The sequence below is a fragment of the Artibeus jamaicensis genome, unplaced genomic scaffold (assembly GCF_021234435.1).
Source record: "Artibeus jamaicensis isolate MK-2021 breed Jamaican fruit bat unplaced genomic scaffold, CSHL_Jam_final contig_1085, whole genome shotgun sequence".
NCBI lineage: Eukaryota > Metazoa > Chordata > Mammalia > Chiroptera > Phyllostomidae > Artibeus > Artibeus jamaicensis.
The window spans coordinates 1,897,632-1,913,087 of NW_026521214.1; the positions used below are offsets into that span (position 1 = coordinate 1,897,632).

Consider the following 15,456-nt stretch of genomic DNA (forward strand, 5'->3'; position numbering starts at 1 on the left):
ACACGGCGCACCTGGCATGGAGCTGCCACTGGCAGGCTGGTCCTCTGCCCACCCCCTGCCGGATGTTGCAATGCCGGGCCCACTTGCCAACGTGCTTGTGACTGCCACCCGCATTCATCGTGTTGGGTCTCTCCCCCATGCACCTGTGAGAGACCCAGCAGAGCCTGGCACGGAGCATGCCGGGGGCACCTGCAGCCTCAGTGCCAGTCCTCTGTCAGCTGCTGCCCCTCGGCCAATACAGCAGAGGGTTCCCCACCAGGAACAAGGGGTCTGAGGCAGGAAGTTGCCTCCCAAAGGGCCCCAGGAATGTCACACTGCTAATGGGAGTGGGCTGGGGTACGGCTGGACGTTATGACAGTGAACCAGAGGGACCAAAAACCCTGACCAAAGGTTTTCTTGTCTAGGGAGGGGGTCCCAGCTAGATGCCTCCTTCCCTCAAGTACAACTTGTACCTCCTTCCCTCAAGTACAACTACAGCTGACTCGGAGCAGGGTCCCAGCTAGATGCCTCCTTCGACAACTGAGGCCGCTGGGTATGGGAGATGCCCAGGCCCTGCCTCAGAAGCGCTCTGGAGGTCAGAGGGTGAGGCTGCCAGGAAGCAGGGCAGGCAAGGTGAAGGCCAGAGGCAGGGCTGGGGCTGAGACTCAAGAAGCTTGTGCTTTAATGAGGTGAGGGAAGCAAGGACATTAATTCTAGGGGTACCGAGGGCAGGCAGCCAGGCCCAGCCTGGCCCAGCCCAGGCCAGCTGGGCCGAGGACGCTGGCTTCTTGTCCAGAAGGCTGATGTACACAGGCAGCTGGCACCCAGGGATGGAGGCCTCAGGGAGAAGAGAGACAGCAGGGGGCTAGAAGTCCATGGAGCTGTGGGCCAGGTAATCCTTGCGACCGATGTTGCTAACCTGCTTGGTCTGCATTGCCTCAAGTTTGGGGCAGTTGGTGATCCGATGGCCCAGGCCCCCGCAGAAGGCACAGCCGCGCTCTCCTGGGGCACGGGGTGCAGGGAAATAGGGGTTAGAGTGGCAACAGGGCTGGGTCCCATGCCCCAGACCTCCCCCCCACCCTGCCCCATCCTCTGATGTGCAGTGTGGACTGGTTTCATGGCGTGCCTGCCCCACCCCCTCAGAATGCCGGCCTCCCACTCTGCAGTCACCTCTGATGTCCAGCATGGACTCGTCCCCACAGTGCAGCACTTGCAGCACGGGTGGCACCTTCTGCTTGGCCTCCAGGAGCAGGGCTTTGAGGTCCATCAGCACTGACTCGTCTATGGGGACAGCAGGGAACCATCAGGTCCAACCCTGGGCCCTATAACCAGGACCTGGAGAACGGGTGAGGTGGCCCGAGCAGCAGACTCACCGCAGGCCTTGTTGATGAAGGTGGTGGCAATGCCTGTGTTTCCTGAGCGTCCAGTACGCCCGATTCTGTGCACTGTGAGGAGAGGAAACAGCCTCTGGCCCACTGCCCAACCCTAGCGCCCAGCCCACATCCCCACCTCACGAGCTCCTACCATAGTTCTCAATCTCCTCGGGCATGTCGTAATTGATGACATGCTGGATGGCAGGAAAGTCCAGGCCCTTGGAGGCCACGTCTGTGGCCACTAGGACATCCTTCTTGCCCTCTCGGAATGCCTCGATGGCCTTGGTCCGCTCCTCCTGGTCTGGGGAGTATCAGGCAGGAGCTGTCAGCGTGACAGCGGGCGTTTGGGAGTAGTGGCCAGCCAGGCAGGGCACAGGGTTAGGAGAGGGGCTGCTATAGCAGCAGGATCCACGCTCACGCACGCACCACCAACCTTTGCCCCCATGGATGGCCACTGCTTCAACCCCCTTGAGCAGCAGGTACTCATGGATGGCGTCCACATCTGCCTTCTTCTCAGCAAAGATGAGCACCTGTCCAGACAGGCCAACCCATCACGGGGACTGCCTCTGCCCAATATCCCTAACTGTCCCCTGTCCCCAGTGTGCCCCCCCACCCCTCCCCTCATCCTGGGGTTCCTGGACCAGCCTGGCCGGGGGCACTCACGGGTGGGGGTGTCTTCTGCAGGCACTCAAGCAGGTATACCATCTTGGCCTCTTCCTTCACGTATTCCACCTCCTGCCACCACAGGGGCCAAGTCAGGTGGCCCTGAGGACAGGCTCACCAGCCATGGTCCCACTCACAGTCCTGGCCAGGAGGTGATCACAAGTCTCTTGCGACCAAGGGCTGGGCACCCTAAGAATGTTTCCTGCTAAGGGTTGGGGTTTTGAGAGAAATCCCCAGTGCCCCTAAGGTGGACCACCCACCTGGCTCCAATCAGCTTCAAGGGGCCTCACCAGGCCCACCCTCTGTGGTGAGCCACCCCACCAGGACCCACCCACCTGTATGACATCCAGGCTGGCAGCCCCGGCTCGCCCCACGTTAATCGTGACAGGCTTCACCAGGGCACTCTTGGCGAAGTTCTGTATCTTCTTAGGCATGGTGGCGCTGAACAGCAGGGTCTGGCGCTGGCCCTGAGGAAGGGGAGAGCTGGGGCTGAGGGCACGCGGGGGCTGGGACAGTGGTTGGGCAGCCCCGAACGAAGGTGGCAGGAATACCCCAGCCAGGCAGGGATGGGCACCTTAAAGTAGGAGAAGATAGTGCGGATGTCGCCCTCGAAGCCCATATCAATCATGCGGTCGGCCTCGTCCAGGGCCAGGTAGCGGCAGATGTCTAGACTGACCATCTTCTTCTGCAGGAGGTCCATGAGGCGCCCAGGGGTGGCCACCATCATGTGCACACCACTGGGGACCAGAAAGGGACCTGGGGTCAGGGCCACCTGCTCAGCCCCACCTAAAGGCCGACACTGAGATTTCTGCCCTCTGGTCTCCTTCCTGCTTGTCCTTGCCTCCTTTCCATCACTCCCACCGCCTTGTCCAATGCTCAGCAGACTCTCCTGGGGCGGGCTGCAGCCTTCTCCACCAGTGCTCTCTGCCCTCCAGAGCTCTTCCCCACCGTGTGGTCACCTCTGCCTGGCAAGCCCTTTCCCCTTCTCCCAGGTCACTCTCCTTGCCCCGGGAGGGGGTTGTGCTGAGTCTGCAGACAGGCCTCAGCCAGCACTGCCCCAGCTCCCTCTGCAGGCCTGGAAGGGCTCACTGTCCCGGTCCACTGAATCCAACTGTTCCGTGTTCACACCTTCCCTGTGACTGGGAATGCCTCTCAACCACAGTCAGGGATGACCTGACTGTGATCCTAGATAGCTGGTGGTGTTTGTTGGGGACTGCCACAGCAAGGGCCCGGGCCTAGTCCTGCCCAATTGCCCCAGACCGCTTGCTGGACCACACACTGAATGACTAGCCTTCTGGGACACCCTGCACCCCACCTCTGTGTCTTCTGCCTGGAATGCCCTGATTCTCTGACCTTCCTGACACCTCTGTTCCATCTGCTGTGTCCCCACAGTCCCTCACCACACCCCCGTGTCCCACCCCAAGCAACCTCTTCATGAAACTGGGGACTCCTCTGAACTAGGCCTCTGCCAGGGTCTGCAGAGTGGCTAAAGCAAAGGCTCCGTCAGCTTATCCAGGGGTTTTGGGGAGGCCCCAGGGCGAGGGGCTCTTATGCTCACTGCCGGATGGTCTCCATTTGCTCTTTGACAGACATGCCCCCAATGCACAGTGCACAGCGCAGGAGCGGTGAGCTGTCCTCTTGCAGCAGGCGGCAGTAGTATTCCAGGATGCCGTGGGTCTGCCGGGCCAGCTCTCGCTGCAGAAACAGGGGCAGGGGCTGGTACCAGCTAGGGGACAGTCTCCTTGGTGCCCTGCCCTGCGGGCCAGCCTGTCTTACCGAGGGGCAGATGATGAGTCCATAGGGCCCTTCACGCTTGGAGAAAGGTAACCTCTTCTCTTGTTCCAGGCAGAACATGATGACGGGCAAAGTGAACACTAGCGTCTTGCCCGAGCCCGTGAAGGCGATGCCTATCATGTCGCGGCCGGACAGACTGTCAGAAGAGGCCAGGCCTGCAGTCAGGCTTGGCGGCGTGTACACTGGGACCACCCCCGGCCTGGCCGCCCTCCTCGGGCCCGGGGGGGTGCACTCACATGGTGGGGATGCCCTGGATCTGAATAGGTGTTGGGTGGTGGATTCCCTTCTTCTTCAGGCCTCTCAGGATGGCTACAGAAGATAACCCTGACATCATCCATGTATCTCCCAGGTCCTTTATCAGGCCCCAAAGCTTGTAAAAGTGCCACTGTTTCCCACAAGTTACAAATGATGAAACTGAGGCCCCCCAAAAAAGGGAGAGAGGAAGAGAAATACTGACAGACAGGCCTGTTCAAAGCCCCTGGGGTTCACACCCAGGTCTGTCTAATGCCAGCTCCATCTGCCCAGTGAAGGTCCCCAATGGCACAGAACAATGAATATGCTCAGCTGGCACAAGTGACAAAGGAGCCTAAAGAACCCCCTCCTCAAACCCCTCCCATCCCCATTACCTACACTGTAGCTGCAGAGTGCAGTGGGGGCAGGGACCCAACCTCACAGGTGTTTGACTGTCAAAGCCTGGTGCCTCTCCCTCGCCTAACGCACCTGCGGGAAATTTCATTTCCTTGAAGCTCTTGATGGGCGGTGGGATACCGTCTCCTTCCACCAGGATGTGGTACTTCCTCCGCACTCGCTCGTGCCGCTCCTCGGACATGCTCAGGACATACCGTGGAGGCGTCCAACTGTGAGCGGGCGGCAGGGGTCAAGGGAGGCCTTGGGCATGGCTGGCTTTGGCACATCCCTGCCGATCTCCAGCCACAAACCATTTACTCTAAGTAAGGGTAACTGCTTTTCCACAGCCTGTAAAGGCATACCTGGTTTTGATCGGATCATCGTATGTGATGCCCTTAGCCATCTCCTTCACTGACATCAGGGCTGCAAAGAGAGATGCTGCTCAGGGCTGGCTTCTGCCTCCCTGACGCCAGACCCCTTGAGATACAACATGCCTGGGGCTGGGGGAGGAGGTTCTGTCGACCACCTCCCTGCTGGCACCTACAACCATACCTCGGCCCTCAGCCACACTCTCCAGGATCTTCTCCTCTTCCTTCAGCTGCTTTTCCTTGGCAGACTCCTTGCGGGCTGAGAAAAAAGACAGAAAATGTCAGAGAGATGCCAGAGCAATGCACCAAGCTGAGCCTCCCACCGCTGCTGATCCCACCTTCGGCCTTCTCTTTGAGGTGCTGGTGCTGATCCAGGAGGCTGACGTTGGACTGAGGGCCCAGCGGGATGTCATCTTCATCTCCCCTGTAGTCACTGCCACTGTCCTGCTGCTCCTCCTCGGCAGCTCCCTTGCGTCTTCGCTGCAGCAGCTTCTGGAGCTGAGGTTCCACCAGGGTCCCTCAGAGCACAGCCGAGCCCAACAAAGAGTGGGGCTCGGGATCGCGCCCAGGATCCTCTCCAGAGATGCAGAGCTGCTCCACCCCTCACATTAGGTCTCCAGTGCCTCGTGTGCCGAGGGTCACGCTCCCGTGTACTGACACCTCACCGTCCCCCCGCATCCCAATGAGAAAGCCCGGCCCCTACCCTCATTCCTCCTGAGACCCCGGGCCCTCACCAGCAGCTGCCGGCGCTGTCGCAAAGGCACATAGGGCACATAGTCGTCGTCGTCCTCATCCTCCGCCTCGGAGCGGCTCCCTGCGGCAGTCGCCTCGTCCGCACGAGCCCGCTGCAGAGACACAAGAGTCAAGCCCACCACCCCTCCCCGTCTCCACTGCTGCTCGCCACCCGCGCGAACTCCAGTTTTGCGCCCACCTTCCGCTCAGGTTCCGACTCCATCCCTTTCTGTACGCATGCGCCCCACGGCAAAAAAAAAACAACCCCAAAAACCCCGCCTTACCTCTGAGATCCAACCAGATGTGAAGGAGCGGCCAACGGCGCCTAGCAACGACCTCTGAGTGCCGGGTCGCACCGAGGGACAAACTTCCTTCAAACCTCCGTCTGGCGACGCAGCGTTAAGGCCCTCTGCGTGGCCACGCAGCTGACGCCGGGCTGACTACGAAAGCGTCAGGCAGAGCATTGTGGGATGCTGGAGAATTTGGAGCATGCGCTAAACGCTCAAACCAAGCCGGGTGGCGGGGCAGGCACCCCAGTGAAGACCGTGGATCCCGCTGGGTACTCAGCTTCGCTCACAGCGTGACGTCATCCCACGCGCTCCCGCCGGCGGACACTGCGCCCTCTAGTGGCCGGGGAGCTCCGGGACCCGGCCGGTATGGATCCTGCCCGGGTCGCCATCCCCGCAGGGCCGAGGGGGTAGGGTGCGGTTTGTGGAATGAATGACTCAAGCACTGCCGCTCTGACTCGTGTTCTCGTCGGTGAGACATGCTCAGAGTAGGGAGGGGTAAATAAAATGCTGCTGACGGTAGTTTTGAACCGAAGATCTGTACGTACGTATGTTTGTAAGAGATTATGACCATAAATGCTGTGACAGAGCTCAAAGGGAACCCGAGAAGGCTTCCAGGAGGCGTGGAATCTCAGAGCAGGGAGCGGGGAGGAGAGGGAGAAAGGCCTCCAGTGTAGCAGGAGAGGCCTAGGCGCGGGCAAGCGCGGGTCCCAAGGGAGGAGCGCACTCGGCCCACCTGGAGCCGGGTGAGCCAGAGCAAGGGTTGGAGCGGTAAACTGCACCCAGAGTGGCGATTGTCAGCGTGTTTGTCATCGGGACGTTTGGGAATGATGGGTCAGTGCTACCCTTTCATATATTTAACACGAGCATGGTTTGGGCATCATGCGGTGCGGAGGCAGATAAAAGATGAGCAAGACACAGACCTAGCTTTGAGAGATTACGGACTTGTTGAGAGAGAAAATATAAACCAGACTTGAATAAGGAGAAGTATCAAAAAACATGGTATCACTTTTGGAATTCTCACAAGGGCAGGGCAAACTGGTTTTCATTGTGAAAGTGGCTTCTCAACTGGGAAGTGAAGAATAAGCAGGGGTTTATGAAGGAAGTATAATCTGGAAAGAGAAGTATGTGAGCAAAAGTCAGGAGACCTGGCCATGCCTGGCTACAGACTGTGGTTGTAGGTGTGGCTGGAGCGAGCGCGGAGCAGTGTTGTCACAGGTCTCTTATCTGGAGGAAAAGTACTGTTTTTCAGTACTTTTCAGTCAGACCCGCGGTCGCCCAGCTAGCAGCATCAGTCCAGCGGCGGGACAGGAGGCTGGTGCAAGTAATGAGTTTCCGGATTTTACTCGGAGTGTCCATACTTCCTTGGGGATTGGGAAAGGCCAGGGGCCAGGGATTGCAACGCTGTTTCCCTTTAGAAGAGGAAGCTCGTACTGCCAGCCAGCCAGACCACGGTGGGGCTCAACTAGGTGGGGGATGGGGTGGGAGGAGGGAGCAGGGTTCAATACAGCTCTATGAGGAATTCTAACGACTGTGTGTCCACCGCCTCCATCACGCCCCACATGAGCTCAGGTCAAATGTTGGTTTTAGCTGAGAAAACTCCACTGGGGACAAGGAGTTCGGACACACACGTGTGAGAGGCAATTTTAGCAAATCTACACTAAAATCTGAATTTACAGACCAGACCTATCTGCAGGGGGAGGGAGCAGTTTGCTTTACTTCACAGAAGGGTTCAGTTCCTCTTAACTCACAAGTACTTACGCTTTGTCTCATTCCACACTCTGTCCACCTGCCCCCCCCCATTACCCCAGGACACCCAGGCTGCAGGTGCACTGTCTACCAAGGCCTCAAGCCTTCCCCAGGCCCCTTCTCACGTCTGCCCACAGACCAAGTTCCATTCCTCCAATTCCCCCTTCTGTGAGGGGGAGGGCTGCTCCCATTTGAGGCCTCTGAACAGGAGGAGGACAGAGACAGCTGCCACACAGGCCGTGCTCTAACCCTCATGAGCCAGGCTGTAACCACCGAAGCCTTCCCTGTCCCATTTAACAGTCCCACTTAAACAGCTGCGATGAGTGGAAACAATGCTGCCAGGCCGCTGACATGGTGCATGTGCCTATCGGGGTGACTAAAGCGACCCCATGCCTCTGATTCCACCCCTCGCCTCACTCCGCCCAGCAAACACCCAGCAAATGACCTGCACACAGACTGTGTCCAAATGTTGCTTTATCTTTCGGCAGGAAAGATTTTCACAGTATCAAAAGTAAAGAATTAAAAAAATAAAATAAAACAAACAAAAACAAAATAATCAAAACACAAAAAGAGCAGTGTTGCCAGCAGTACCAAGAGCCCCCCTCCACCCACAGGCCAGCCCTGCCCCCGGGGCTGAGTGTGGGGGCTGTAGCACCAGCAGGTGGCTCTGTGGAGGTCCCAGGGGCCCAGCCTGCGCCCGGCATCCACTCGGCTTCTGGTTGGTCTGGGATGGCGGGAGTAGAGTGGGTCTTGGGCAAGTGGGTGCGATGTGGAGGAGGAAGAGAGTGTGGGTCTTCAGCTGGCAGGTGGGCGTCTCGGGACACCCTGAAGATACTGGAACCAGCAGGGGCTGAGGAAACAAAAGGGCGTGGCCACATGGTGAGCAATGGCCTCCCCATGCCGCCTCTGGGGCCCCATGGGTCCCTGCAGAAACGGGGGCAGCTGCCTCCGACTGCTGCTCCCACAGACTTCCTCGGAGTCACCTCCAGCAGAGGGTGAAACTGAAGACCCTATCAGGAAAAAGCCACAGCCCTGGCATGCTGTTCACGTGTGGAATGTCAACCTAGACCTCACAGGCGGTGGGACCAGCCCCGAGGAGCAGTGGGCAGCACGTCCTTCCCAGGCCTGCACGGAGGAAGAGCCCCGCCTCTGGCACTGGGGCGCGGTGCCACAGAGCCCGGCCGGTCCCCGTCTGCCAACAGCACTGCTTTCTCCCTCGCTCTTGCTCTGGGGAGGGAGCATCTCCCTTCTTGGGAAAGAGACCAGCTGAAAAAGGAGGAATATGCTGGAGGTTTCCTGGATGACCGGGGAATTGGGCCTATGGGAGGAGGTGTACCCTTTTTTCTCAGAAGGGGTAACAGACGAAGGTGGGGTCCCTGCCACTTTGGTTCCAATGGAGGTGAAAAGACAGGCAAGAGGGCATCCCCGTCCTGGCAGAAGCTCTTGGGGGTGTGGACTGGATGTCTCAGACTGGCAAAGGGTCAGGGAGCCCGACCCCCAGAGCAGCAGGGCAGAGGCAGTCTGTGGGGAGCCCAGACTCCAGGGCAGTGCCAGGGTGTGCAGGGGCTCAGCCCCAAAGGCCGTCCCTGGGGAGCTGAGCCAGCAGCCAAAGGGGCAGATCTGGACCCACATGGGAAAGCAGGCTCAGCCAAGGATCCAGCGGTCTGCTGCCCTGGCACTGCAAAGAGGAGGACAGGTGAGGACGCCCTCCTGGGGGTCCCTGGACTCAGCTCGCCTGCCCCAGTGTCCTGCTGCCTTAAGGGCCCTGTGTGGTTGCCAACCAGAAGGGCCTGACCCCAGAGACACGGCTCAGGGCTGAGATGCAGCCCGAATGGGGCGTCCGAGCCTGCCTGCCCGCCACCCTTCTCTTCTGCACTGTGGTTCTCAGCCCAGGGCCCTCTCCAGGCTCCTGACCTCAGTCCTCAGTCCAGAGCATCACTGGTGAATAACTCAGCCAAAAGGGACTGTGCAGATGGCTGGGAGGGTGACCAAAGCTCAGCACGGGGCCTCTTCTTTCAGGTGGCTTTACTATCAATTTCCCCAAGGAACCTAACCTGTTGAGGGAGCGCACCCACCAACTCCTCCGTTCCCAAATGACCTCTGAGGCCTTGGCCTAACTTGGCAGTGTCTCACTGCTCCCTCAGGGCCTGCATGGAGTAGCCTGCGAGGAGGTGCCAGTGAGTTTCGACCCCAAGACTAATCAGGTCAGGGGTGGGGGTGGCCTGCTGGGGCCAACGGTTGGCAGGGCACTTTGGGAGTCCGGAAGTAGAGACCCAGTGGAGATACTGGGGGTGACAGCATAGGAAGAAGCCCTTCAGGAACATGGGCAGGAGGGCTAACAGGAGGGCCTGGACCAGGGAGGAGGGACAAAGAGACAGAGGCCTGTGCCTCTGGCGAGCGCAGCCCACGCTGCTGTCACTGGGATGTCCAGCTCCCTGTGCCTCAGACAGTGCAGTGGTCTGGTGGGCACAGAAGCTGGCAGAGCATCGAGCATCGGGAGGGGCACAGGTGACTTCTGGGGGCCTCTACCTCACTGAGCTGTGCTGGGAGTGGTTTTCTTGAGGCTGAAGTTGGTCCAGTTCACAGCCACTTTCTGACGTGTTTGCTTTGCAGAATCCAAACAGAACCTGCCAGGTTTGGGGACGACACAGGAGAAGCACCATCAGAGGCTGTGTCCCTGCCTCCCGGACCCTGCTCCCAAACCCACGTGTTCTGGCCTCTAAAGCAGGTCAGTTCTGCACAAGCCCCCAGCTCCTAGGTGCTGAGGGTCCAGCAGGTATGGGGGCTGCACTGGCCAGGGGCCTAGCCGAATGGGGTACCCACAAGCCCAGGGGACAGTGTATGGAGAGGTGACACTGCCTTAGGATACTGTCCCCTCCTCAGCCTGTACCTGACTCCAGCCCTACTGGGCTATCTTCTGTCCTGGAGGACAGTGTGTTTCTTGCACCTCAGACCCTTGCGTGTGCTGACCCCGCTGTCACAAATGCCCTTTGCTCACACCTGTTCCTCAAGTTTCAGCCTAGTCCTCACCCCTCAGCTCCCTCTGCAGTCTCTCTTCGAGCCTCTCCTGATTCCATCCCTCCTCCAGCAACAGCACCGACCACCGGACGGTCTGGATGCTCCCCACCACTAGCCTGTTCCATGCACCTCTGCCCCAGAGCCCAGCCCAGGCAGAGCAGAGGGAACACGGGGAGCAAAGTGAACAAAGTTGGAAAAAAACCCAGCTCTTAGGATCTGACACACAGGCCTCTTCCACAAGGTCCCTCGAACCTTCTGATGCCATGTCCTGTCAAGTGGCTACCTGGGCTCCAGGTGTAGGCTGGTGGGCAAAAGCCTGGGAGGTAGGGAGCGGCTCTCCATCAAGGGCTCAGGGCCGAGGGAGAGGCCTTTCTGAAGTGCCTGGGTGTGGGCGGCCCCACGCCTACCTCTTGAAGTACTCCACCTCCCGGTCAGTCTCATCCATCTCCACCCCATCCATGTCCTTGGGCAGGAACACGTCGTCTAGGAAGACACAGCCAGCAGGGCTCAGTGCCCACAGCCAGGCCGCGGGGCCAGCGCCGCCCACAAACAAGGCCTGCCCTCCACCCCAAGGACTGGCCAGGTGGAGGCCAGCCGCCACTCCTGGCGCACTCACCCAAGGAGGAGGCTGATTTCTGCTTGCTGCGGCTGCGGCGGCTGCGGCCCTTGCCCTGTGGCAAGCTCTGTGGCCTTGCTGAGCCTGGAGGCTGCACAGGCTCTTGTTGCAGAGGCCGTGCCTTGGCCTCCCCTGGCCAGTTTCGCCAGGAGCCGCCCTTCTCCTTGTCGGCTCTGGGGCTGCCAGCCTGGCCTGGTCCCAGCCGGCCCCCCTCTGTGGCCTCAGCGCAGCTGCCCACTTTGGGAGGCTCTGGGGCCTTGCCTGGCTGTCTGGGGCTAGAGGTCCGGCCCTTAGCACCGGCAGCCTCCGGGCTGGCCGAGGGCTGGGCGGCTGGACTCGCTTCACTCTTCTTGGCCTGGGCGCCTTGTCTCTTGCCTTTCCGCAGCTTCCCACTTGAGGCTACAGGCTCAGGCAGTTCCTGCTTGCAACAAGGAGCTTCCTTTGGGCTTGGCTCCTCAGAGCTGGCGTTGCCTGGCTTGGGCGTTTTGACCCAGATCACCCGGGACAGGTTGGGCACGGTGTTGAGTCTCCTCACTAGCCCATTCTCGGGGATGATTCCGGGCGGGGGTCCCCGCACCTCTGTCCATGGTGGCTGGGGGCCTCTCATTTCTGCCCACGGGGCAGCTGACTCACTTGGAGCTTGTAACGTGTGGTTCTGAGGGGAGCCCAAAGTCAAAGGGGACAGGTCAAGGTTGATGTCAGGCCGGGGCTCTGTGGAGCCATTGAGGTTCGAGGTGGGTAGACCCTGGGTCTCTGGCTCAGCAGCCCCTTCCTTAGAGAAGCCATTGCTGTCCACGCCGAGCTCGCACACACTGAAGCTGGCACGGATGGAGTCCTTGACAGTGTTCTTGATCTCTTGCAGGCGGTTGCTCAGGAAGCTGTTGACCCGATCCAGCTCCTGGTCAGGCCACTCTAAAAGCCTCTCCCTGGCAGGTGCCAGCTCCCGGCTTCCAGAAACACCACGATTCACTGGCTTTAGAGCTTCTGCTGCCAGCTGGGCCTTCTCTTTTTCCTGCCAATAGAAGAGGCAGTTTCAGTAGAGGCCTGGCAGCTGTCAGGCACAACGTGACACCTGACACACCAGCCTGGGGCCCAGTTCTGCCACTAACGGGCTGGAGATAGGGCCTCACAACCCTGCCTGCGTGCCCACCATCACTATGGTGAAGAGCAATCGCACAGGTTCACACCCTGGGGGTGGAGGCAGTTATACCCAGAAGACAAGGTTTTCAGGGCTTGTTCATCCACAGCCCCAGTGTTGGTCCCAGGGCCCAAGAAGGCTGGACTCCAAGGGGTGGAAACACAGCTCACTGATTCTTGCCTCCCAAGCCTGGGCTTGAGCAATCCGCCTACTGGTTGAGTTTCAGGTGGACTTGGCAAAATGAGGACAATAGTTCTGGAATGAAGAGTCAGGCGGGGACGCATGTGACGAACATGGCTACTGCAGAGGCATTCCCCCCAACCCTGCCGGGTGCAGGGGAAAAGCTGTGCCAGCGTGCAGTCCCCCAGGGAGGAGCGTGGGGACTGAGAGGGGACTGTGAGGCTGCCGTGGCAGATGCCACCACTCTGGGATCGTGCGCTCTCTTGACGCCACGTGCAGATGCCATGGAAGAGGGCCACATCCCACAGTAAGGCCACTCACTGCCCAGGAGCCTCAAGAAACCCAGGCCACATCTGAAGTGTGCCCTGGCATACAGTGGAGAGCCACGGGGGGCCCCAGGACAAAGTACAAAAGCAACCCCTTGGTCCTGGTGCAGCCTGGAAGGCTGGCCTTGCCCACCAGTGCTGATGGGGACGGACCTGAAGACTGACAGGGAAAGTCTGTGGGCTGAGCCCCCCCCCCCCCAACTTCACCAGGCCTTCTGTGGAGGACAGGGGACAGACGTCGAAGGCCCACGGGGAAGGGATGCTGGTACTGTGCCAGGGGCTGGATGCCTCCCATGACTTCACATGGGCCTATTTCCAGCTGATCTGGGACTGAAGGAAGAGAAGCAGGAAAAGGAAAGTGGGGAGAGAAATGAGGGCCTGCCACCACCTCAGAGACTACTTAAAAGAGGGGGACTCTCTGGCCCAGTGGGCACGCATGCTTTTCATTCCCTCATCTTGCCGTGAGGCCTTGGACAAATCACTTCCTCTATTCCCACTTGTAAATTTGGGAGAAAAACCACCTGCCTCTACCTCATAGGGGTGCTATGAGGACACACCTGAGAAGGCATGTGTCCCTTCCCCTGGGCACAGGTAAGGCTGCCCCTTGGCACTGCAGTGCTCAGGTGAGGGGCAGCTCCGTCTGGAGCAGCGTGCCCAGCTGTGCACCATGGAGTCCAGGCCACGGGCAGAACGGTGAAGCCACAGGGATGCACAAAGGGCTTTCTCCTCGCTCCTCCCCTGGGCCAGAACACCTCTGCTGTGGTTAGAAACTGAGTTCCATGGGGCATTTCATTTGTAGGAGAGAGTTCTGTGGCCAAACCAAGGTGTCTAAGACGGGTGCAGACGGGGCGATACAGAACCGCGTGTAACTTCAGTGGTGAGAAGGGAGAAACACAAGACACATATTTCCTGCCAGGCACCGTGAGCTTGGGATGTCCCACCAGCTGTCTCGCTCAGTCCTCACAAGGGCCCTTGTTGCCTCATTATCCTCACTTTACAGATGGGGACACTCAACTTTGGAAAGAACATGAAACTGGCCCAAGGTCACATGGCTCGTAAGTGGCAGCGCTGGGACAGCACTGCCAGCTGTGACCTGCAGAAGTTCTTAGGTTTCCAGTCCTGTCTGACAATCGTCTCATGACCATTGACTGGGAGGAACTGGGCTGGGCCCCGAGGACAGTCTCTGTGAGCTGCCTTGACTGTGCTGGGGGACAGACGTGCAAACAGGCTGTTTACGGCTAGGTGACAGGGGCAAGAGCTATAGGAAAGCAAGCACAGGGTGCTCTGGGGACCTGGACTGGGCCATCAGGCCTGCTTCCTGGGGCAGGATCTCCCTGAGCATGAATGGTGAGGGGATTATCCTGGAGAGAGTGAGACAAGCACTTTCCAGGCAGAAGAGCAAGTGGAAAGGCTGCAAACTGTAAAAGCACAAAATCTTTAGAGAATGGAAACCTCTGACAAGTACGGCTGGAGCCCAGCTTTCTTCTGGGGGAGGGGAGCGGGCAGGAAGGCCAGAAGGGACAGATTGAGATGAAGCTGGCAAGCTGAGCAGGGGCTAGATCCTGAAGAGCCCTGCAGGCTGCGCTTGTGTCTGGGTTCAGTTCTGAGGGCAGTGTTCAGCCACTGAAGGCTTTGAAGTAGTGGTCGTAGGGTGGGGAGAAGTGGATGGTCTGAGCTACTCGGGAAGCAGCAGGGCCAGGACACTTGGCAAGGGGTGGGGGAAGATGAGCCATGAAAACAACCCCAAAACTACTGCACTGCTGCGGCAGCTCCGCGGACCGAACGCTCACTCTGTCGGACCTTCCCCCTGCATTCCTCCCTTTCATCCTTGTGACAATCTTGAGTTAGATTCTACTCTTATTCTCATTTTATGGATGAAGAAACTGAGGCTTGGAGGCTAAGTGATTTGCCCAAGGTCATACAGCAAAGGTGGCAGAGCCAGGTTTCAAACTGAAGTCCAATCCCAAGGCCCACTGTTCCCTCCCAATCAGCAGGATGCATGCCTCCCAAGACGGTGCCCAGGCTCTGGCTCAGGCAGCTGGGTGGATGGCAGCGCATCAACTAGACGGACGGCGGAGGAGGAAGAGGCCAAGCTCGGTTTGGATGTGCTGAGTGTATCTATGCAAGTTGTAAGGAGGCGCCTGGTTGCAGGAGTGGACATCAGTGTGACTTGTGGCCAGACCAAACCGGAGGCGACACTACCCAGATAGCTTTTCCTTCCCAGGGAGGTGCCCTCAGGGGGAGGGGCAGGCATAGGAGGGGGAGCTCACAGAAAAGGGGGCCGAGAGGAAGGCGGGAGATGCTCTGCATCTGGCACGCCCACCGTCCTTTCCCTGCACCACCCGACTGAGGGTGGAGGCGCCAAAAAAAAAAAAAAAGAAAAAGAAAAAAGATGTCTAAAAGGGAGAACACACACAAAAGGCGAGACGTTGCCTAGTGGACACAGGATGGCACAGGAGAATGCGCTGGTGGCCCTCTGGGGTGAGGTGGTGGAAGAAGGAGATGGGAGAACATCGTGAACTCAGGAAAACATTTGCAAGGAATTTCGCTGTGACAAGAGGAAAGAGACGGGGGGGGGGGGGCGGGCGGGACAGAGGTTGTATGCT

The 15,456-nt window shown here is 59.0% G+C and overlaps 2 protein-coding genes across 14 annotated transcripts in view; both read right to left on the reverse strand.

The window, feature by feature from the left end:
• Positions 1–638: 638 nt before the first annotated feature.
• DDX41 (DEAD-box helicase 41) lies at positions 639–5,792 on the reverse strand. The gene is made up of 17 exons (XM_037126447.2): positions 5,736–5,792; positions 5,539–5,649; positions 5,143–5,302; positions 4,989–5,063; positions 4,799–4,859; positions 4,530–4,666; positions 4,046–4,118; positions 3,792–3,945; positions 3,574–3,710; positions 2,590–2,752; positions 2,351–2,482; positions 2,016–2,087; positions 1,786–1,882; positions 1,504–1,653; positions 1,353–1,424; positions 1,150–1,260; positions 639–981 (listed from the first exon to the last, which is right to left on the reverse strand). The coding sequence occupies exons 1-17, from the start codon at positions 5,757–5,759 to the stop codon at positions 845–847; spliced, it is 1,866 nt and encodes a 621-aa protein (XP_036982342.1). The 5' UTR covers positions 5,760–5,792; the 3' UTR covers positions 639–844.
• A 2,237-nt stretch (positions 5,793–8,029) lies between these two features.
• Positions 8,030–15,456, reverse strand: part of FAM193B (family with sequence similarity 193 member B) — a 30,219-nt gene continuing 22,792 nt past the window's right edge. For 12 of the 13 annotated variants that reach the window (XM_053663599.1, XM_037126399.2, XM_053663598.1 and 9 more), the window contains 4 exons: positions 11,207–12,218; positions 10,998–11,073; positions 10,102–10,199; positions 8,030–8,422 (listed from right to left, as the gene is read on the reverse strand). In XM_053663599.1, coding sequence (XP_053519574.1) covers positions 10,103–10,199; positions 10,998–11,073; positions 11,207–12,218 — 1,185 coding nt within the window. In that variant the 3' untranslated portion in view covers positions 8,030–8,422; position 10,102. The remainder of the gene's footprint in view (positions 8,423–10,101; positions 10,200–10,997; positions 11,074–11,206; positions 12,219–15,456) is intronic. The other variant, XR_005079726.2, reaches the window with a different exon arrangement.